This window comes from Tursiops truncatus, chromosome 5 (assembly GCF_011762595.2).
Source record: "Tursiops truncatus isolate mTurTru1 chromosome 5, mTurTru1.mat.Y, whole genome shotgun sequence".
In the NCBI taxonomy this organism is placed as follows: domain Eukaryota; kingdom Metazoa; phylum Chordata; class Mammalia; order Artiodactyla; family Delphinidae; genus Tursiops; species Tursiops truncatus.
The window spans coordinates 109,264,096-109,289,170 of record NC_047038.1 but is presented as its reverse complement, the minus strand read 5'-3'; the positions used below and the strand labels follow the sequence as shown (position 1 = coordinate 109,289,170).

At 35.4% G+C, this 25,075-nt stretch overlaps 1 protein-coding gene across 1 annotated transcript in view; it reads right to left on the bottom strand.

The window, feature by feature from the left end:
* Positions 1-25,075, bottom strand: part of IQCM (IQ motif containing M) — a 346,741-nt gene that overhangs the window by 235,504 nt on the left and 86,162 nt on the right. The window contains 3 exon segments of the mRNA XM_073804676.1: positions 8,176-8,291; positions 10,887-10,896; positions 22,875-22,930. Coding sequence (XP_073660777.1) covers positions 8,176-8,291; positions 10,887-10,896; positions 22,875-22,930 — 182 coding nt within the window.

Sequence of the window (25,075 nt, the reverse complement as noted above, 5' to 3'; positions counted from 1 at the left end):
TCAATAACAATGAATATACGATCATGGTATTTTCCTTATAGAACTAATAATGTGTGTGTGTATGTTTTCAACCTTAAAAATAAAATAGCCAGTTATTTTACCCACAAAATGGGTTTATTCGGGAATAGCAGAGAATTGCAATTTGGGACAGACAAGCTATGGTGAATCACAGGCAAGTCTGAAAAATAAAGGAGAGGGGTCTGGCTTTTGAGTAGGTGTTAGGAGGAAATAAAGAAGGGCTGTTTTGAACAAAAGTTCATTGGAGAAGAGCAAGAGCTTGAGGTTGTGGGGGACCTTCCTTCTTTTTCTGAAAAGCAGGAGATAAAATTCCCCTGTGATTAATGTCTTCCCTTGTCAAAACAATTCTTACCTTCCTTCTTCCTGCTGGTTATGCAAGTGCAAAGAGTGGTATACACATGAGAGTTCCCCCTCAGGCTGCATGGCTCCATTTTAAATGAGGTTCCCTTTATTTATTTTCACAGTGTGTATATATATATTTGTGTGTGTGTGTGTGTGTGTGTCTGTCTGTCTGTCCTTATCTCCTTATCTTCCCCATCACCTTTATCTACTATGACCACCACTACTATTACTTTTGCTATCACTATTACTACTATAAGCCTATGATTCCTTATTTATAACTCAGAAATCCAGAAAGCTTTGAAAACCAACAAATTTTTCATAACACATATGGAGGGGAGAATTTAACTCACCTAACCTTTGGTGTCAAAACCTAACCAGAACCAACAAACAAATGACCTATATAGCAGCCTGTATCTCCCACTTAATGAGAATATTCATATGATTTACTACAAAATATTACCATGCTTTGATTACAGGTTTGATTACAGATCTACTTTTCTTTTTACCTCTCTAAAGTTTGAAATTTTCTGATTCCCAAATATGGCTGGTCCCAAGAGTTCTGAATAAAGCATGGATCTCCACACCTACGACAAGCTACAACTATCACCACTGCTGCTGCTCTTACTAAAAAACTTTGCCTTTGAGTACCTCTGTATTAGTTATTCCAATTCATTCTAACATCTCATTAGCCTAAATGAGTATAATTGAAGAGAAAATTTTGCACCTAATCCATCTACTGTTTAATGAATACACTTGACTTTTCAGACATATTTCTCTGATCATTTAAAAAAGCATATCACAACAAATCTAAGTCAATGCAATATTAACAGCCATAGCATTATCCAAAGCCTGTGGCCATAACCCAGGATGTTTATGTCTCCTGGCACTTTCTATGTCTCCTGGCACTTTCTATGCCTACTTATTATTACTACTGAAGTTTTCATTCATATTCAACATCCATGTCTGGTGCATTTTGTTTGATGAAAACAATCTAATTAGTGCTGAACCTTTCCTAGTTCATAAATTTATTCCTAAGAACATTAAAAGGAAGTCAAGTGAGACATGTTCAGTAACAGATGTTTGCCTTTTTTGGCTGCCTTTTTACAGTTTGTTCTCTTTCATTACTTTTTAAGAAATTTAGTTAATGTTCCCTTTCCTAGAGAACAAGCGTACCTAGCTTCCCAGAAGGGTGGGGGTGGGGGGATTCCCCAGGGTAGGCACAGTCTGTTCACTCCCTTAACCTAATATCTGCTCCAATGTTCTTTGCATCCAGCTTTTCATTCTTTCATCCAGGTTTTGGTAACAATCACACTCCAGCTTATCTCAGAAAGAATGTGCATGTTGACTGGAGGTTATTATAAAACTAGAACTACGACGAGCACTGTTACTAATGCCCATGGGCCTAGTGTCCCTCAAATACCTTTCCCACACGAGGACATCTCAGAATAAAGGGGCAACATGATTGACAGAATTTGATTGAATCTTTTGGCTTCTACAGTAAAGAAAGATTGTGAAGTTACTTACGAAACTAAAAATCCAGTGGTCTTTTATGATAAAGAAGTATAGATCAAGATTTTTCTCTATAAAAATATATTGATCCAAAAATACAAATTTAAAATTATCCTGTTTATTTACCTAACCTTCCACTTTTGAATATCATTTAGTGTAAACGGTATTGTGAGCTGTTTAAATGATGGTACATTGGTAAGCCTAAGTAACATTATAATCCAAATCTTGCAATCACCAAGAGTGCTTTCTTTTAAAACTTTGTGAGAATAGTTTTAAATATATATGTCTTGACCAATTTGTTGTTGGTCTATACATCTTAACCTATTTATTGCTAAAGGAATTCTGCAATGGAGTACCTCTTTATTTTCCCAAAAAGTACTTTAATTAAGGCAACAGTAGAAATTTTTATCTAGAAGGAAAGATTTAATAAAAATAAAATAAATGATGATTATAAAATACCTAGGCCCATATAAAATATATAAAAATGTCAGGCTCAGATAATATTGCTACAAGGCAATATAACTATTAAAATGTGGGGTTTTAACTGCAACTATATACGTTAAAAAAATAATAGTTTTACCTATATGTATATATCAAAATAAATATATCATTCTTTCACAAAGATTCAAAATTTTATATTTCATAGGAAAATACATATGCATTTCAAAATTAAAATGTGAAGTTTGAAGATAATGTACAGCATTAGACATCACTGCTTGTAATAGTACCAAAACAAACAAAAGATCAGATAAGAGTAAACTGTTGGAATGCTCTTCAGTATGTCAAAAAATCATAGTCACGTAGTTAACTCAAGGCTTAAATTAAACCCAAGCCTAATTCTGTAAGAACAGAATTTTCAAAATGTAATTTCATTGATACCCAAAATGATTTTTTAAAATTTAGGAAATCATTTGAATAAATAGAAATTTTAAATTTAACAGTCATAATGATTTGTGTTAATTCTTCGAAATATCAGAAAATCAAATCAGATGACATTTTTTATCAAATGCAACCCACAAGAGGAGAAAATCATGAGTATGAAAATGATTACAATACCTCTCAAATGTGTGGAGGGAAAGAAAAGAGCAGAGAGAAGAAAATGTGATGGAGGAGAAAAAAATGAGCAAAGATATTTTACATATTATAAGTTAATTTACTATTTTTTATTATGTACTAAAATCAAGTGAATGCCCACAGTCTTCTGACAGCATAATTTGGTAAAGAATCACACAAAAATATCTAAATTTCCAAGTTAAGAGAAGAATATCCCCCTAGATTCTTACAGTTTTCTTTTCCCAAAATGGCTCAAGAAAATTCTCCAGAGAAGAGTGATAAGAAATTTCATTAAAATCTAGTCTACCCATTTCATGGTCAAAATTAAGCTAATGTGAAGCATAATGTTATATATGGAATTTCTTTTTTCATTTCTAAAAATATGTTTCTGCAAAACTAATAATTTTTTGTTTTGTTTATGAGCTGAATCTATAAGTATGTTTAAAAACAGGACAAGTGACTCTTGGTTTCTTCTCTCATATAGGACTTGTTCTCCTTGAAAGGAGGGAGATCCAAATGCCCAGAGGACTCACAGTGCATTCTTTGAAACACGAAACAATGTATAATGCAACTAGGTATTAAACCAAGTTCTATTTCCTTGTAATCTCTACTTCCTAGTGTCAAGGTTAGGCAAATTCCATCCAAGATTAAGAAAATAAAGGGATCAAATGTCTTCCTACAAGGAAGGCACTTCATGACGATGGAACTTGCTTAAATTTTGTTTCATTTCTTGCCACTTGCCCTCTTGAATGCTATACTTTTGCCACACTCAACTTCTTTCACTTCCTGAAATGCACTCTGCCCTCCCATTCAGACAACCACAACTGTTCTTTCCCCTCTGATCCTCCATCCCTGAACCCTGTCACCACCACAATAAGTATGCAAGCATGCATGCTTGGGCAGTCCCTTGCTTGTCATCTCATCCTCATTCTAGGGGTCACCAAATGGCAGAGTTCCCGTCAGGGAACCTTCTGATCCCAGAGCCACTGCAACAGAGTTGTGAGTTAGCCACTCACAGGGGAGAGTTTTGCCTTACTGATGACTAATGAATAAAAGTTTTTACTCTATATGTTCATAAATATTAGATAGAAATTAACTTCTTATACAAAGTTCTGTCAATATTTGCTTTCATCCTAGCTTTTTTAAGAGCACTATTGACACTAAATTTTGCACCTCAGAATTTTGATAAATACCAGAGTTGTTTTTCACACCTACAGTCCTTCAGGTTGTGGTTTTCCAGAGTGCTTCATACATTATCATAAAGTTAGAAAACCTTGTAAAGAAGAGTTATGAAATGAAATTGCAACAACAAAGTTGGAGATGGGTGGTGTTTCCTATATTATTGAAATGTAATACTATATTTTTATATTATGCAAGGGATCATATTCACAGGTGCTCACTTACTTTGGATAAATGTTATCTTTCAAGATAATTAAGGCTACAAATGTCTCAGGACTTCAGAGATCATAAAAAGTAGAATTAGTAACTTTTTCTTAGGAATGCAGTTTCTTTAACTTCATGTAAAGAAGTTTCAGGGGGCTATATGCCACTGTTTAAAATAACTGGGAATTCGAATACAATTCTAATATGATAAGTCGGCAGTTGCAGAAATGAAACATTAAAACTAAAGACATATAACATTATTGTATTATTTAATTAGAACTAAAAACATATAGGATTCAAAATACTTCAAAAAGAAAACAGAAACTCTGGCTTAAAAGGGATATTTTCTTTTAGCCTAAAGAAAGCATATCCACAGTGACTTTCTTATTTGAGCAAATTAAAATTTTGATGATTAGCTAAGGTATCGAGAGTGTTTTGAAAGCAAAATATGTTATATTTTTCTCTCCTCCTACAAAATCAAATACAGGGTTTTCTGCACCCTGTCTTCTTTCCTCTTTTAACAATGCAAACTTCTTTCTACATTCTCAACTTTCCTAGTTACTTTTGTCTTCTGGACCTGATTGAACAAACTCATATCAAGATTACTTAACACTTCACACCCATTAAGATGGCTATTAAGAAAACAGAAATATAATAAGTGCTGATGAAAATGTGGAGAAATTGGAGCACTTGTGCATTGCTAGAGGGAATGTAAAATGGTGCAACCACTCTGCAGAATAATATGATGATTCCTCAAAATATTAAATATAGGAATACAATATGGTCCAGCAATTCCACTTCTGGGTATATATCCAAAAAAAGAAAAAGAAAGGGTTCAAACAATAGTTCTACACCCTTGTTCATAGTGGCATTATTCACAATATCCAAATTGTGGAAATAATCCAAGTGTCCACCAACAGATGAATGGATAAACAAAATATGGCATATATATTCGATAGAATATTATTCAGCCTTTTTAAAAAAGAAGGAAATTTTGACACATGCTACAGCATGGATGAACCTTGAAGACATTATAAGTGAGATGAGCCAGCCCCAAAAGAAAAAGTAAAATACTTGTTGCCAGAGGATGGTGGGGAAGGGAAGAACAAGGAATTAGTGTTTACTGGGTACAGAGTTTTAGTTTGGAAAGATAAAAAGGTTCTGGAGACGGATGGTGGTAATAGTTACACAGCAATGTGGGTGTACTTAACGCCACCAAACTGTACACCTAAAATGTTAAAATGGTAAATTTTATGTTATGTGTATTTTACCACAATAAAAAAAATGGCAGAAAAGATGAACTTAGAACTCGATATTTGATCCCTTCTAGTACTGTTATTATTTTAAAGGATAAATGAAAGGGGAATCCTTAATAAATAAATAAATAAATTAGACTTTCAATGGTGAAAATTAAAGATGCAGTGAGCTGCAGGAAAGAAATCTGAAGGTTTGAATCTTATCCCCTCTTATCCATTCACACCCCGCCCCCAACATAGTGGGTTTGCAAGAGTAAGATAAACCTCTAACTGGACTGAGGCAAAAGGCCTATTAATGCTCACCCAGTCTCCACTCTAGTCCACCCCAAATTTCTTTAGACAGGTACACATACCCAAAGCACCATCTATTATGCCAAAGCCATGGTTAGTAGCTCTTTGTACTCCTAATTCCCCCGTGGGCAATTCCCCAGTCTTGCATCTGGAGCTCTCCACAGTCATGTCTACTCTTGCCCAACTTATTCCCCAAAGAAATATGTTTAAATGTACTTCTTCACACAGCTAGGAGCAATCTCTAAATGATTAGTGTAAAACAGGGTAAGCAGTAGTTCATTTATTCACCTTTACTGGAAAATGAAAATGAAAACAGCCTTTTATGGGTGTTACTTTTGCTAAGGACATGTATGAATTAGCAATAGACATCCAATTAGCTGGAGGTAACTGTCTATTCTGTAATTAATTACTATGTTCTGAAAATAGTAGATTACGAAGACTTTGAATTTCACTAAACAATATTCATATAATTTCCTCATCTAAATTCATATAATTTTCCTTAATAATGTTTGTATAATACCCTTATCTAAAACAGGGATGCAATGATTTAGTTTTAGTATATTTACTCACAAAGAATTTAGCAGCAGAAGTTAAATATGATGTGATTCAAAAGTTTTGGTTTACAGAAAAAATATAAAAACTCAAGATTTTTAAAAATACTAGATAACGAACTATCCAGTAGATAAGAAAAATAATTGTTATCAGCTCTCTAATGGTGTATGGACTGAACTGTGTCTCCCCACAATTCATATGACTCCTTAAGCCCCAGTGTGACTGTATTTGGAGATGCGACCCTTAGAGAGGTAATTAGGTTAAATGAGGTCATATGGGTAAGGGCACTAATCCAATATGACCAGCATCCTTATAAGAAGAGAGGGAGGCACTAGAAACACACACTGGAAAGGCCATGTGAGGACACAGAAAGGAGGCAGCTTTCTGCTAGCCAAGGAGAGAGAGGCCCCAGGAGAAAACAGCCGTACTGGCACCTTGATTTTGGACTTCCAGCCTTCAGGACTTTGAGAAATAAATGTCTGTTGTTTAAGCCACCCAGTCTGTGGTATTGTGTTATGGCAGCCCAAGAATACTAATACAAATCACAAGTCGAAAGGAAAAATAATTCATGATATAAAAAGAGGAAAGAAAAGGAAAATGAGACAGACACATTCACATACAGAGCAGAACACATAGGAGATGTAAAAATTCCAGACATCTATACAGACACCGTGAGACACAAATATTATAGAATGGCATTTTGCACTCTTTTAAGAAATCATTGCTAAAGATTTCAGAATCACATGAGTTGCTTCTACTACAGTAAGTCACCTACACACGAACAAGTTCCGTTCCGAGAGCACGTTCGTTAAGTCCAATTTGTTCGTAAGTCCAACAAAGTCAGCCTAGGTACCCAACTAACACAGTTAGCTATATACTACTGTACTGTAATAGTACTTTTCACACAAATAATACATAAAAAACACAAAAAATAAAGAAAACATTTTTAATCTTATAGTACAGTACCTTGAAAAGAACAGTACAATACATACTGCTGCTTTTACGCTTGCTTCTGGACATCCTGGGATTGAAATAAACATACTATACTACTGTACTCTACACAGTACTACACAATAAAATACACAAAAGCACAACCACTCGTACAGGACGCACGCATGTAACAATGTATGCCAGACACGTGAACTAACTTACGTGATTGGACATGTGAACACACATTTGCATCTTTGAAAGTTCGCAACTCGGAGGTTCATATGTAGGGGACTTACTGTATTTACATAGAGACATCTCAGAACTTGCCCTGATGAGCAGGTGAACTTAATGTGAAGTCCTGATTCCATCTTCAAGTCATAGATTCTCACGCCCCAGTTTGGAGAGCCCTCACTCACAAAACCATTAGTATGTGGTCGTGACATTGTCCTTGGATTGTTAAGTCCTCTTAGTGCCACACTCCTAACAAACATCTTTATTCTCCACTGGCTTCCACTGTATTTTCTTGATAGTCTAGGTACCATTACAAAAATAGTCGCTATCACATTTAGGGCAAACCACTGTGATGATCACTTTGGCTATTACCACTCTTCAAACAAAAACTAATATACATATTTAGGAGTTAAGGTGATCAGCAAGATTTACACAAAATAAGACAACAGAACAAAAGCACTGCTTCAGAAAAAAGATGAATTTCAATGGGGAATCATTTTAGGAATGAAATATGCCCATAGTAACATCTTACATGTTATATCAAAATGAATTCAATCATTTGCTAGAAAAATGGTAATGCAACTCTATGTCCGGTTTTACAAATACTTACACTACAATAATCCTGAAATACTGACGATGATCCAGAGAAACTAGGCCAACTGGAGTCATGAGTCAAACAGGAAAACCTTTTAGACACTACTCCTCTCCAATCATAGAACGCTCTGTCTGTTGGAAATATCAATGCAGGTTAAAAGAATATTTATCCAGGAAAAGTACACACTGATCATACTGCTTAGTGTTACAAAGAGGAACGTAAATCATCTTTATGGCCCCACTATTCTGTATTAAAATCACATCTTTTCATCTACCATAACAAGATGAGGAAGTGATAGCACCGCATAGAGGCTTCAGTTAATGGGCTTCCTCACACAGTAAAGCTCTCGTGTTTTTATTACATACAGTGTGCCCATCAGAAAACTAATAAGTTCATTCTTTTGATTCTTCTCTTCAAGAACACTGACTTCTTTTTTAAGGGAGGCTTAAAGCAAAATCAGATTTGTGAATAGCACTTATGAAAACAAAAGAAAACCTCCTCTCCCTGTTACATAAGCACTTTAAAAGAGAATTCAAAATTATTATCAAGGTGCTAGTTTTGATATTGTGAAGTAAATAAAATTATTGAAAGTATTTAAGGTAAATAGGTTGGAAGAGCAAAAGGTTAGCCAGTACATGCCCACATATTTCTTCTGTCTCATGGTAGTTATGTGGGATTTCTGCACAAAATTTTTTAATGAAGAGGAGATTTCAGATTTATTTGTCCACTTATTTCTCAGAAATACAATTTAATCCTGCCATCCAAATGAATCAATCTATTTTTACATTTCCAATTTTCTTTCTAATACTCATTCATATACATATCTTCTTTCCTGAAATTTTTAATTTAATAGAGTCCTCCATGGACCAGTTAATTTCATATAAATTTAGAGAAAAATCAGAAGGAATGTATTCTCTCATTTCATTGCTTCAATTTATTTATAGGACCATAAGTTAAGTGTCCTATATATAGGGAGGTAGAGTAGTAACATAAAATAATAAAAATGTGATATTATCTCAGAGACATTCTAATCAATATACACACACATATCCTACCCCATCTTAATTTTACATATATTTCCTCAATTTCAGTCAGTCTCTGCCCTCTATCAAAAAGGAAAAATCTCTAGGAGAGGCACCATAACAAATTATGTATCTCAATCACAACCCAATATGAAGAAATGAATATCTTTAATGGAAGCGAATGCCAATAATGGGTAGATCATAGAGAATCTGAAAAGATTAGTATCTGAGAAGAGGATAGCAAAGGAAAGGCCATACACGTCATCCTTTACTGGGGACTTTCATAAACCCAGGGGGATATGCATAAGAGCGTTAGAGGATAGCATAAGAGCGTTAGAGATGTGTATACCCCACATTTCTTATGAAGCTTTTTTGACTAATTTGAAGCATTTCTCAATTTACTAGCACTATCCCTATTTCGCCCACTTCCTTCAATGAACTTCTACAATAAATGTTCTCACTATTTTAGATAACAGAGCATCTCTTTCCAATCTCCTTTTTAAATGTATAAACTCCTCCAGGGCAAGGACAATATCTTACTTGGAATTGCTCTGTGATTCTGGTTCATTAGCAATGTGATTAAAGTTACTATGTAAACACTGGTGAACTAGAATTAGCCTCACAAGGTTAAATCTCACAGGCAAAAGGGAATCTTCCTGATCACTGAAGAGCCCAACCTCAAATGAAACTAAATGCTATATGACTTATTTTCCAAGAGATTCCAGAGCATTTCAAATATTTTATCTTGTTTACCCACAAAACAGACTCATATAATCAAGAAGGCCATACATTATTTTCTCCAGTATACAGGTATCACACTAGAAAATATAGCTATAACTTTTCCACTTCAGGAAGCAGTAAAGCCTCCACTAAAATCCTCAAGGTAATCATTCACACACTGATCTATACTAATGACTCCTCCTCAGAAGCTAAGCACAGAAGGTGACACGCAACAAATTCCAATTTATTCCACAAAGTCAGTCGAAAGTTATAAGCTGATAGTTTGAAGAAGACCAAAGTCATACATCAGACTAAATCTTCACAAACCCTTCACAGAGCCAACAAGCTTCACAGATAATGCCAAAGAGAAATTAAGATTCTGAAATCTAAGGGGGGGGGGGGGGAAGCAAGAGTAGGCTGTATATTGATAGGTGAAAAAATAAGAAATCTTGTTAGAACTCCCAGTTTACCAGCCAGCAGGACAAAATAAAATACTCTGAGATTAAACAAATCTGGGGAAAATACAATAGCAAAATTTGGAAAGAAACCAAAATATCCCATCAGATTAACAAGGAGTTATTAGCTAATTCTGAACATTAAAAAAATTGTTAAATATCCATACTGATGTCTTTGTGTCCTTGTGTTTCCTCAATACTTATTTAGACTCTTTGAAAAACTTTATTATACCACTAGTTCATGTTATTTTGTTGTCTTCTTCAGATCTCATCTCCCTATCTAGACTTGAGAGTCTTTAACTTGCTTTGTATTCTCCATAATATTGAATACAGTGCTGTGCCCCAAGCATATGTTTAGTATATGCTACTGCACTGACTTGGTATTGGGTGAAAGGCCACTCAGGAAACTGCTGAGAGTGAAAGGCCCCATGTAATACAACTGATATAAACATCTGAAAAAATGGAAGAGTCTTTAAAAAGGGATTTTTAAAATTCTTTTTTTCAGGACCAAATATTTTTTTCACCAGACCATCTTCCCTCTCTTGATATTTATCTTGATGTTTATAATGGTAATCGTTTTTAAATACATATGAGTTGGGGGTGGCTTTTTATTTCCCATTTTCATTCAAATTTATGCAGTTAACAATGAGCCAATTATTTACACAGATGAGAGGGATTTTCAAAATCTAATAAGCATAATTACTTTAGAAACAAATTATTTAGATGAGTCACAGAAAACTGGTAAGATTGTATCTGGTGATATTGCCAAGAAAATGAGGAAAGGAACAAGGGAAAGGAGGGAGGAAGGAAGGATCTCTAACTAGGTAAAACATTCACCACTTTTCTGTGATCTTTGTAGTGACAAGCATTTCCTCCATATTGCAAATTGATAGATTTGTCCAAATTGTCTGAATATCAGCACAAAACCCAAAGACAATAGGATTTTAAACCTTTCAAATATATTGTTTCAGTCAACAAAGAAACCAAACGTTCACAGGAAATAATCTATGCAACTGCCTCTGATAGAGCCAGAGAAGTCCAGAGGCAAGTGTGGTGTATCTTTATGAGGACTTGACAGAGCCCAAGACACCACTGGTTTCAGCAGGCCTGTTGTCCCTAGAGCCTCTTTTATGCCAAGCTCGTTCTGTTTCCCTTTTATCAATTCCCTTCTATCTATTAATTCTTTGAGTTAATTGCACATGCAGTTTTAATCTGTAGGTAATTACAATCAATTAATAGGAGACAGAATTAGCAGTTCTTAGTTTGATTATCTATATAATTAAAAGGGGTGGTAAACTAGAGTTGACAAATAGCATCTTAATCAGTTGAATAATCAAACCCCAGAAGCTTGCTTGGGCAGCTGAATTCCATCTCTTGTATTAGTTCAGATTTTAGAATCAATGACTGAAATGTCCATTTAAATCAATTCATATTGTTAATTTATAGTCGAAAATGAACAATATGTATTCTAAAATTACTTAAACTATCTACCTTCTTTTGGTTATAGTGAACCGCTTCCAAAAGGATTCAATAAAAATAATGATCCAACAAACTAACTTATTTATATCTACTGAATACCAGTTAGTATTCATGGCTCCCAAATTATATGTTACAAAACATCTAAGAAATATGAGTAACTCCTTTTGTACTAGGTTCTACTTAACACTTTTATATGTGTGCTGAGAGACAGCAAATAAAACATAGCTTTAGTCTTTTTTTTTTTTTGGCTATCAAATGGAAACAGTTGTTTGTAGATACAGAGGCAATACTAAGATGCAGGATAAGCTTAACGTGAGTTAGAAAAATATATGAGAACTTCATCATGATTAGGATATAACATAATAGAACAGTAGCATCACTGTTGCATAATATCTTTCTGAATTGCCAAGTATTTGAACAAGTTTGGCAGATACTTCCAAGCTCACAGTAAATAAAAAATGTTCAAAAAGAATCATGATTTCTGGTTCAATATGGCTTGTTACCTTAGACTGTGAGGCAGCCCTTTTTATAGCCTCAAGAAAATACTATAACAATCATAAAAAGACGAAAATGTCAAGGTCACAAAAACATTATTTTAAGCATTCACCTATCTGCAGTTGAGAAAAAATTTTCATTAATTAGGATGATGGAAGTGAACTGAGGAAAGCAATCAGTGATCTTTACATAATAATAAACCCCTAGCCCATCTGAAAGCCATTAGAAAGAAGCTTAATACCACCTAAGAAAAAACCAAACAGAACAAACATCATTTCTCTAAAATGTGGGTGCTGCTCACCATCTACAATAGCCAGGACATGGAAGCAAACTAAATGTCCATCAACAGAGGAATGGATAAAGAAGATGTGGTACATATAAACAATGGATTATTATTCAGCCATGAAAAGGAATGAAATTGGGTCATTTGTAGAGACGTGGATGGACCTAGAGACCCTCATACAGACTGAAGTAAGTCAGAAAGAGAAAAACAAATATTGTATATTAACGCATATATGTGTGTAGGGCGCGGTCAGCTAACTGCTACGCGGCAGGAAGCTGAAATAAGCTGAGTCATCCTTCCTGTGGCCACTGCGCTTGCGCTAAGTATACTAATGAGGTTTTAAAGTAGCGACCTATCCGATGTTGGCTCACAAATCGCACCATCGGCGAAAGCCAATCACAGAGCGACACATGTTCTTAATCCCTATATAAGCAGACTGCTATAGGATTGCGGGGTCTTCCTTCCATCTTTCTTCAACCAAGCTGTGCTCCAATAAAGTGTGATACGAGAAGAATCTTGCGTGTGGCGGCTCGTTATTCTGCTGGTCGGAAACGGCCCGCCGCAAGTGGTGCTGAAACCCGGGAACTTCGCGCCCTGCATGGAGGACCGATTCAGAACTCGACACACGGAGTGAACCGTCGGATCAAGATCCGATCTGGGTGCCATCAAGACTGACGAGAATTGTTGAAGAAAACTTCAGAGAAGATGCTGAGCTGGATGTTCCTGATGATTCTTAATCGAAGTCTTTGTATTAGTTGGAATTCCACAAAGGATTATTCAAATTGTGCAACTGAGTGCTGCCGGGCTGGAGCCCGTTGCCTTTGGAGATTTTGCCTCTTGGCTCTCTTCTGCCTTTTCCTCCTTTGGGGAGTGGGTGGGGGTAGGAATCTTTGGAGTCTGCTGTGTATTTGGGATTATGCTGTGTCTCTGGTTGGTCTGTCGTGTGCGCATCAGGGCACATCGAGATAGGGTCCTGCTCACTCAGGCACTTCTGGCTATTAATGAAGGAGATTCGCCCGCAGCCTGGCTCTCCGCCCTGAATAATTCGAAATGATTGCCCTTGCACAGAGAGGCCTTGTTGCCATTGCACCTCTATAGGGAGTCATCCATTGTCCTGATTGCCCTTGCACAGAGAGGCCTTGTTGCCATTGCACCTCTATAGGGAATCAGCCATTATTCTGAGTCAGCCTTTGCACCCTGCAGCCCTTGTTGGCATTGCACGCAGGAAGGTGTCTCAGACATGCCAACAGAAAACTGCCCTCGAACAGTGAGCACATCATGAGGTGAACACTTGTACGGGCTACATTCTGCTTGGTGTTCTAATAAATAAAAAAGGGGGAGATGTAGGGCGCGGTCAGCTAACTGCTACGCGGCAGGAAGCTGAAATAAGCTGAGTCATCCTTCCTGTGGCCACTGCGCTTGCGCTAAGTATACTAATGAGGTTTTAAAGTAGCGACCTATCCGATGTTGGCTCACAAATCGCACCATCGGCGAAAGCCAATCACAGAGCGACACATGTTCTTAATCCCTATATAAGCAGACTGCTATAGGATTGCGGGGTCTTCCTTCCATCTTTCTTCAACCAAGCTGTGCTCCAATAAAGTGTGATACGAGAAGAATCTTGCGTGTGGCGGCTCGTTATTCTGCTGGTCGGAAACGGCCCGCCGCATATGTGGAATCTAGAAAAATGGTGTAGATGATCTTATTTGCAAAGCAGAAATAGAGACACAGATGTAGAGAACAAATGTATGGATACCAAGGGGGAAGGCGGGTGGTGGGGGGAATTGGGAGATTGGGATTGACACATATACACGATTAATACTATGTATAAAATAGTTAACTAATGAAAACATACTGTATAGCACAGGGAACTCTACTTAATGCACTCTGGTGAGCTAAATGGGAAGGAAATCCAAAAAAAGAGGGGATATATGTATATGTATAACTGATTCATTTTGCTGTACAGTAGAAACTAACACAACATTGTAAAGCAACTATACTCCAATAAAAATTAATTCAAAAAATTTTTAAAAATAAAATAAAATGTGGGTGCTGCTATTGAAAAACCATTTCCCTCCCCATACCCCCATCTATCACGATCCACTTGGGACACTACAGCTCCAAGAAAACAACTAGGAATGAAGTAATCCTGGTGGTAGGATTTAATACAGTCCTATTTCAAGGAAAGAGCTCTGTGCAGAGGGTGGGACAGGCAGGTCTTGATAACAATGTATAATGGAGATTATAATTCTCATGTGCTGAACAGCTAAAACTAATAAAGAACGAAGGGGTGGAATAGGAAAGGCCCCACCTTGGCAGAGCCAACCTATTTCAGATAGATAGATGTCTGCAGTTACCAGGAATTGCGCAGAGAAGTGGGCATTGACACCTGCTCCTCAACTATAGAACAAGAAAAGGTGACCAACACAACCAAGTGAACATGGAGTGGAGCTGAGAAAAATCCACCATGTTCTCTATTTGTGAAATCACTCACTTTGCATAGATCTGTTTCTCCTTATTCAGGGCAGAGTAAACACATTGGGGCCTACATTAATCATGACAATGCTAGTTAACATTTAGTGAGGACCTAGTTTGCTAAACACTTTACATTACTTGATCTAATTGGCAAAGTAACCCTATGAGGTCGGTGCTGAGTTTATCCCAGTTTAATAGCAAAGAAAACTAATTAAGTCACTCGCCCAAGTTCAGACAATTGCTAAGTGGTTGTGTGAACCCAGGTCATTCTGAATTTGAAGCCCATGTGACTGTGATACAAGGGGAAAGTTCCCTACAGTAGACTGAACAATGGCCCCAAAGATATCACATCCTCATCCCTAGAACCTGTAAATGTTAGCTCATAGGATAAGAGGGACTTTGCAGGTATGATTAAATTAAGAATCCTGAGAGGGGAAGATTATCCTGGATTATCCTGACGGACCCTACATGCAAGTGTCCTTACAAAGGGGAGATGTGACTAAAAGGGGAGAAGGAAATGTGATGACAGAAGCAAGAAACTGGAGTGATTAGAGAAAGAGGTCATGAGCCAAGAAATGCAAGCAGCCTTCAGAAGCTAGAAAAGGCAAAGAAACAGATTCTTCCCTAGAGTCCCAAAACTCTAAGTCCAGACTCTTGACAACTTAGTCCAGTGACATTAATTTTGGATTTCTAGCCTCTAGAACTATAAGAGAATAAATATGTATTGGTTTAAGCTAGCAAGTTTTGGTAAATTGTTAGAGGAGCCATGGGAAACTAATGCAGTCTGCAATTCTGAAAATCTAGTAAAATATTCTACTAGACTCAGAAGAAAATTTTAGAAAAGTGTTGGCATTCTCACTATATTGTAGCAAGCCAACTCTTCAAAATAGAGGCCAAAACATGGGGGTGCATGTATCTTTTCGAATTTGTGTTTTATACACCAATTGGATATACACCAAGGAGTAGAACTGCTCAGTCATGTGGTAGTTCTATTTCTAGTTTTTAGAGGAACCCCCATACTGTTTCCATAGTGGCTGCAGCAATTCCCACCAACAGTGTACAAGGGTTCCCTTTTCTCAACATCCTCACCAACATTGGTATTTGTAGACTTTTTGATGATAGTCATTCTAACAGGTGTGAGATGATATCTCATTGTGATTTTGATTCGCATGTCTCTAATGATTAGCGATGTTGAGTATGTTTTCATGGGCCTATTGGCCATCTGTATACCTTCTTTGGAAAAATGTTTATTCAGGTCCTCTGTCCATTTTTAATCTGGTTGTTTGGGGTTTTTTTTATATTGAGTTGTATGAGCTGTTTATATATTTTGGATATTAACCCCTTATCAGTCATATCACCTGCAAACATTTTCTCCCATTCATTAGGTTGTCTTTTTTATTTGTCCATGGTTTCCTTTGCTGTGCAAAAGCTTTTAAGTTTAATTAGGTCCCATTTGTTTATTCCTTTAGTTTCCTTTGACTTAGGAGACAGGTGTCCCCCCCAAAAAAATATATTGCTAAGATTTATATCAAGGAGTGGTCTGCCTATGTTTTCTTCTAGGAGTTTTATGGTTTCCAGTCTTACATTTAAGTCTTTAATCCATTGAGTTTATTTTTGTATATCATGTGAGAAAATATATCTGAAGAAAATGAAAACACTCATTTGAAAAGATACATGTATCCCAATATTCATAGCAGCATTATTTACAATAGCCAGGATACGGAAGCAACCTAAGTGTCCATCAACATATGAATGGATAAAGAAGATGTGGTGTATATATATACGATGGAATATTACTCATCCATATAAAAGGATGAAATTCTGACACTTTGCAGCAACGTGGATGGAACTAGAGGGTAGTCAGACAGAGGAAGACAAATATGTCAAATTATCACTTATATGTGGTACCTAAAAAATAAAACAAATGAATTAGTATAACAAAACAGAAACAGACTCACAGATATAGACAGTAAACTAGTGGTTACCAGTGGGGAGAGGGAAGTGGGGAGGGGGAGGATAGGGGTAGGGGAGTAAGAGGTATAAACTACTATGCATAAAATAAACAGGCTACAAGGATATATTGTACAACACAAAAAAATATAGCCAATATTTTACAAGAACTTTAAATGTAGTAAAATATTGAAACTGATATAATATAACATTGTAAATCAACTATATTTCAATCTAAAAAATAGAGGTCAAAAGCAACAAGGAAAAAATAAACTAAGACTTTAGAAAATAATATTTGTTAAGGCAAACGAAAATGGAAATAGTGTTTTTAAAAAGGCAAGAAATACAAGGAAACCAAAAATGTACTTCAGTGTTAGTGGGGGAGTAGAAGACAGTGCAGAATACCAAATGACTGGATTTGGCAAGCACTCCTAGAGTGCAGAAGAAAAGTGTCCAAAGACGAAAATTATGAGAGAGAAGATTACAGATTAAAGAGGACAAAAGATAAATATCCATGAAAGGAATCATACAGTTTACCAAAGTTGAAAACAGAACAATCAGGAATGAAAAAATACACTACTGAATAATAATTTCCTGAGCTGAAAAAAAGATTTGCATCTTCTGAGTATTGGGGCTTACTGTGTTTTAGGATAAGTTAATTAAAAAGGATTTGTACACAAGTACATTCTGCAAAATTAAAGGAATAAAGAACATTTAAAGTATAAGAATAAAGAAAATTTCATATATATTTAGAAAGAAAAAAGCTCAAAGGAGCAAAACTCAGGTTCCTTCCAAATTTCTTCTGTGAAACAGTAAAAGAACCCATAAATAACAGAATACCACCAAGGGAAAAGAAAAGGTGTGAAACAGAAATTTCATAACAAAATTGTTCTCAATGTATAAAGGCCAGGAAACAAATCATTTTCAAATATACCAGTCCCCTGAAAATATGCTCAGAAAAATATGTTTTTGTTTAAGTAAATAAACAAACACTTACCTAAGACCAAGATGGGAATCAAATTCAAGGATAAAAGAATTTAGAAATCATGCTGTAAGAGTACCAGCAGTTCTTGCCGTACCAGCATGCAATTCTAGTAGGATCACTTGTGGTACGTGGATGCTGTAGCTCTGATGTAAAGCTTGGTCCTTCCAGGCTTTACCTCATAGTTTCTTTTCTGCTATTCTACTTTGTCAGGAACCAAACAATTTGTTTCCTAGGGTATACACTTGAATTCACTCACAGTTCAAATGAAATGTTCTTTCAAATGGAATCTTGCTCTATAGCCAATAACCAATGTTGTTCTGTCACGCACTTACAATGGTTAAACACTTGGAACATGTACCTAGAGACTCAGTAAATAAGACAAGAATAACAAAGAACAATATAATGGCTATTTTCAGGTTCAGAGAACTTAAATAATGACTTTTCTCCTTTCAAAAGTTCAAACTGAATCACCTGAGTCATGGCATCGCCCTTCACAAAGTTCCTCTTTATATTATAGGAACACCCTCTGAGGGTTCTTATGGAGCTCTGTCGTTTAACTAAGGGAAAAACTACACCTGGAAAATAGATTCTAGCAAATACACCAGAATTTAACAGTGAGTATCTCTGGGTGGTGGAATACCAATGGACTGTCATTTTTTGTGAGTGCTCTGTATTTTCCAAGTTTTCTGCAATTTATTACAACTAATTACAGTTTTAGGAAAAACATTTAAAATAGGCCATAAAATTTTAGGTAAAAATAAGCAAAAATTATGTAAAAACAAAATGAACAAAAGCAAGGAGAAAAGGCAGGCGCAGTGTACTGTTTTATCCTCCACACAACTGCAATGCCTAGTACAGAATACGTGCTAATTGTTTAAAGCAAATGAATGTTAAAATGAATTGGATGGTGTGTGTTTTACAGATGACAATGACGTCATAGATCTCTAGGCAAAAAGAGACAGAGGTCCAGGAGAAAAGTGCATTTTGGGTGATAATTTAATGGGAGCGTTCTTAATGTCCCTGCCCCCCACAAATGGAAGCAACGATTAGTCTTTGTTTCCTCTCATAAAACTCAATTATTTTTAATTAATTCTTTCAGGTTTATGATGAATTGCTGTTTGGACCATATGGATCTCACCTATTTTAGTCAAGGTTTTTGGTGCCCCCACTCATACATGCTTGGTGAAAGTGAAAATTTGAAAAGACTTCTGGGAAAGTAATTTATCAGTAAGAGAAGTCTTTTAAAGCTCATATTTTTGATGTAATATCAATTTCTAGGAATCTTTCATAAGGAAATAATCTGGAATATGCCAAAAGATTTATTAACAAAGATGCTTATTACAGCATTATTTATAATAATTGTGCAGAAAAAGAGTTAGCGTAACAAACTTGAGACTGCTATTCTTAGAAGAAGATGCTTGCAAGGGTTGATCCTCAGCTGGCATCTAAGTACTTGGCAGGTAAACAGTTCCTTACCCACTGATGTAAACTTTCCCTAAAAGATAAGGGTATCTCACTATGCCTAAACTGTGCAAAAAACATGGTTTATGCAGAACACCTGCTTTCCTTCTGGAAATCTGGAATGTTGGTACATGCTAAGCAGAGGGCGCCTATGTAACCATGTCCCAGTAAAAACCTTGGGTGCTGAATCTCTAACGAGTTTCCCCAGTTACAACCCTTTACACGTGTCATGACTCATTGCTGGAGGAATTAAGTGCATCCATGTGACTCCACTGGAAGAGGACTCTTGGAAGCTGGCTCCTGGTTTCCTCTGGACTTCATCCCATGTGCCTTTTCCCTTGCTGATTTTGCTTTGTATCCTTTCACTGTAATAAAACTTAGCTGTTGATAAGGCTATGTACTGAGTCCCATGAGTCCTCCTAGCAAATCATTAAGCCTGGGGGTGGTCTTTGGGATCCCCAATACAATAATAAAATTGGAAATAAAATAAATGTCCAGTAATGGAAGATTCGTTAAGAAAATTACAAGACATACATACATTGGGTTATTTTTCAATAACAAAAATTTTGCCTATGAAGTTTTTTACATTATATAGAAAATTAAAAATATCATATACCTTATGCTTTTAATTATGAACCAAAAAATTTATAAACAACCAACAAATTCATAATTCATATGCTTTTAATTATGAACCAAAAAATTCATAAACAAGACTAAACAAAAATATGCCGAACTGCTAAAACTGATAGCTTCTGGTTTGATCAAATTTTTGTCTGTATTCTTTTCTTTTGTTCCTAATAGGCTGAGTGCAAGGTTCATAAATTCTTCGTAACTGACTCACATTTTGAGGAAAGCTATCCTAATCGTGTTTTCCTCATATTTGCAGTTTATGCATGAGCTAGAATTATTGTGCAAATTCTGGAATGAGAATTAGAAATTCTGGAATGGAATTAGAAAATGAAAATAAGAATCTAATCCCCTATGAAAGATTGTTAATTTTTAGTTATTTCCCCCTGTCTTTGATGATTGGGGTGGTAAGAAGACTGAAGTTCATTAATGTTTCATTATCTTTACTGAAAGCTCATTAAAGCAATACATTCAACAGAAGAAAAAAGACTCTGGTGGCAGAAACAAAAGGATAATCATAGTACAGCATTTTAGCCCTGCTTGTGTTTGTATGTTTATTCCAAATGTTTCACTCTATTCAACTCTCCTAGTCATAGCTAGTATCAAGATAGATTGTCACCTTGCATATGTATGGTCATATATAGACCATATATGATTAGTGAAAACTTAAGACTCAATTGCAGGCAGAAAACTGTAGAAAATAAAATTAGAGGTTTGTGTAAGTACAAAGTGATTCACAAAGCCCAAGTCTATAAAGCTACAGTAAGTATCATACATAAATATAACAAACAAGGTTAGTGAAATAAGCTAACAACAAGGACTTTCCATTGTTATGATCAACATTTACAATTTGGTTTTTTAAGGACCAGTCAATTTCAACCTGTCCTTTTCAGTCCTTTAAACCATTATCAGAAAGGAAGCAAAGATAAAACATAAATCAATGTTTCTACTTGTTATAACTACAAGTAAAAGTTTAAATTCTGAGTGGATGATGAAAATTCTGAATATTAATGTGTTAAATGTTATCTATGAAGCTCAGTAGCCATGTGGACCCTGTTTCCATTATTACTAATAAATGAAAATTGACTGTACTAATCAAATATTTCACAGATGCTCTGTCTTCTTACTACTACACATCAAAAGATCAAATTCAACAAAATTTGGTTCTTTCAAGAAACATAATATATATCATTTTAGCATCAACTTTAAGAATAATTGAGGACAAAATTAGGATCATTTCTTAGTGGTTTTACTAACCGCTATGTCCATATATGAATTTTTCCTCTAGTTTAAATGCTCTACTTGCCTTAATCCAAAAGAGTATTGAAGTCCACCTCCACTCATTTGCTTATGCCATGGTGCCCACTTGTGATGGTTAATTTTCATGTGTAAACTTGTCTAGGACACAGTACCTGGATACTTAGTCAAAAATATCTGGATGCTTCTGTGAAGGTATTTTTAGATGAGATTAACATTTAAATCTGCTTTGAGTAAAGCAGATTGCTCTCTATAAGGTAGGTGGGCCTCATCCGATCAGTTGAAGGCCTTCAGAAGAGAGAATTCTGCCAGCAGACTGCCTTCAGACTTGAGATACAACATCAACTTTTCCCTGGGTCTCCAGCCTGCCAGCCCATACTGCAGATTTTAGACTTGCTAGCCTCTGTAAAAACTAAACTAATTCCTTAAAATAAATCTCTCCATATATGAGGGGGAGAGGTAGGGGAGAGATTTATTTTTTTAAATCACATATGGAGAAAGAGAGAGAGAAATCTATCTATCCATCTGTCTATCTATCCATCTATCTATCTGTTTATCCCTCTATCTGTCTACCTAGACCTCTATGTACATATATTGATCAATAGACATCTATATCTGTATCTATATCTGTATCTATAGAGAGAGATCCTACTGGTTCTGTTCCTCTCAAGAACCCTGGCCACTATTCCTAACCAGTCTCCACCTTCCCAAAGCACACCCAACTTTCAAGGCCAAGCTGTAATTCCATCATCTTTTTCTCTTCACTCATAAAAGCATATTGGAATTCAAAGGAATGTAACTGGCATGATTACAACAATAATCCTGAATCCATTCTAATTATTTAAAAGGTAAATAATTTTCAAAGTTTTGTCTTTCCAGAATTAAAAAATGTGCCTTGCAATCACCTCCTGATATGATACACCAATGTGAATGGTCATAGAGGCTGAGAGCCACTCACCCCCATCACTGGGACAGAACTCAACTTGTATTGTGGGTTACCTTTTGTGTTATAACTCAGCCACAACGCTATAAATTCTTTATAAGACATGGTTGAGGTCTAAAATTTTTTTGTACTCATTATATATCTAGCACAGCATTTTCTATGGTCAGTTTTTAAAACGTTAAAAATGAAAACTTTAATCAATTTCATTGCCTTCAAAATTCAGATGACATCTTTACTTCTATATAGATACTTATACCAAATGTCTTTATTCCTGTAAAAGATGGAAGCAAAAATGATATAACAACTCTGTCTTTACTTGAATGAAGTTTTATCAAAATATGATGAAAAATATGGAATTTGAACAATTACTAGTTATTAGTTGATATTAATAACTTATTAATTTTTAGATGAGATTATGATATTTTGGTGTGCTTTAAAAAAAGATTCCTTATATTTTATAATAAAATTGAAAAATACTTATGGATGGATAGCAAGAAATTTGCTTCAAATAATCCAAACTGAGACGGGAACTGAGTGAGTACATGGATGAAACAGCACTGACCATGAGTTCATAATTACTGGAGCCAGTAATTACTGGATACATATGGATTTGGTATCCTACTCTCTTTATTTTTGTATATATTTAGTTATTCTATAATAAAATGGCTTTCTATCTGTTTATTCTAAAATACATAAATTTTCCAATGCCAAGGAAAGTTTGAATTAAATAGCTGATCATCAGGGAAAGAGAGCAGAACACAGAGCAAAACATAAATAACATACTTTTCTATCTGGCAAAATCTGGTTTGGAAAAGGGGGAATTGAACTGAACAATAAGGTGTAAGGAAGCTCAGCTAAGCAAAATCCCCAAGTCCTCACATGGTGGCTTTGTTAACAATATTCTAAAATCCTAGGTCAGAACCTCCCTCAGGTAGAGCAGAGCATCAAAAATTTGTTTACTGTCTATCTTCTCCACTAGAATATAAGTACTACAAGGTCAGTAGCTTTTGTCATGTTCACCAGTGCCTCTCCAGCAATGAGCAGAGCACACATAGTAAGTGCTCAATAAATATTTGTCAGTTATTCCTGAATATAAAATATGCTCTCTCCTGATTACCATCAAAAGACCATAAATTATTAATTATAGGTATTAAACTATTAACATAAAAATTGACATCAAGAGGCTTCCCTGGTGGTGCAGTGGTTAAGAATCTGCCTGGCAATGCAGGGGACACAGGTTCGAGCCCTGGTCCAGGAAGATCCCATATGCCACGGAGCAACTAAGCCAGTGTGCCACAACTACTGAGCCTGCAATCTAGAGCCTGTGAGCCGCAACTACTGAAGCCCGCGCACCTAGAGCCCATGCTCTGCAACAAAATAAACCACTGCAAGAAGAAGCCCGCACACCGCAACGAAGAGTAGCCCCCGCTCGCCACAACTATAGAAAGCCCGCGTGCAGCAACAAAGACCCAACGAAGCCAAAAATAAATAAAATTTATAAAAAAAAATTCACATCAAAGATTTAAGTTTTATTTATGTATGCTTCTTCCTGAAAATTATTTATCAGTAACTTACGTCTATTTAGTGTATTAAAAATAACTTCTACAAACACCATCTCATTTTAGCCTTATATCCATCAATATATGAAAAGCATAATATATTATGGACAATTAGGTGTTGCCCAAGAATATAAAGTTGGTTTTATATGTGAAAATTAATCAGTGCAATTCACTATATACACTATATATAATATAGTGTATTATATATAGTGTACTATATATAATACATTGAGAGAAAAATCAAATAATATTTAAGTACATGCATAAAAAATCTTCCAAAATTCAACAAGCATTTATGAATAAAAAAATTGTTCTACAGCAAACTACCAAAAATGGAAACTTCAAAATCCTGACAATAGGAACCTACAAAAAACTGTAGCTAATGTAATACATGATGGTGAGATAGTGAATGCCTTCTGCCTAAGATTTGAAACAAGATAGGATATCTGTGATCAGCATCATGCTAGAATTCCTAACCAGTGCAATAAAACAAGACAAAGAGAAAAAAACAAAAAGACATACAATTTGGAAAGAATGAAGTAAAACTACCTTTATTCAGAATGACATGACCATGTATGTAGTAAATTCTAATGAATCAGAAAGAAAACAATGAATTTTAGTAATGCTGCAAAGTACAAAGTCAATTAAAAAATCGACTGTATTCTATATAGTACCATAAACAGAAAAAGGAGTTAAAAATCAGTATCATTTGCAAGAGCTTCAAAAATCAAAGCATTAAGGATAAATTTAACAAATAGCATATAAATATAAAATGTATATTTTAAAAAAAATATTGCTGAGAGATTAAAGACTTAAACAAATGAAGAGTTATACTGCGTTCATGGATTGAAGACTTAATGTTAAGATTGTTGTTCTATATCCCTCAACTGATATATAGATTCAAAGCAATGTCAATTATAATCACAGCCATCTTTTTTTCTGGAAATTGACAAAATAACTTAAAATTTTATTTGGAAAGGCAAAGGAACAAAAATAGTAAAAACAATCTTGAAAAGGAAAAAAATCTGGAGGATATACACCACTTGACATCAAGATTTACTATAAAGCTACAGGAATAAGATAATGAGGTAGTGAAACAGAGTAAACAGACCTCAAATAGATGTGTACAAATACAATCAAAAATTTTGACAAAGGCACAAAAGCAATTCAATGGAGAAAGAAACCTCTTCAAAAAATGATACTA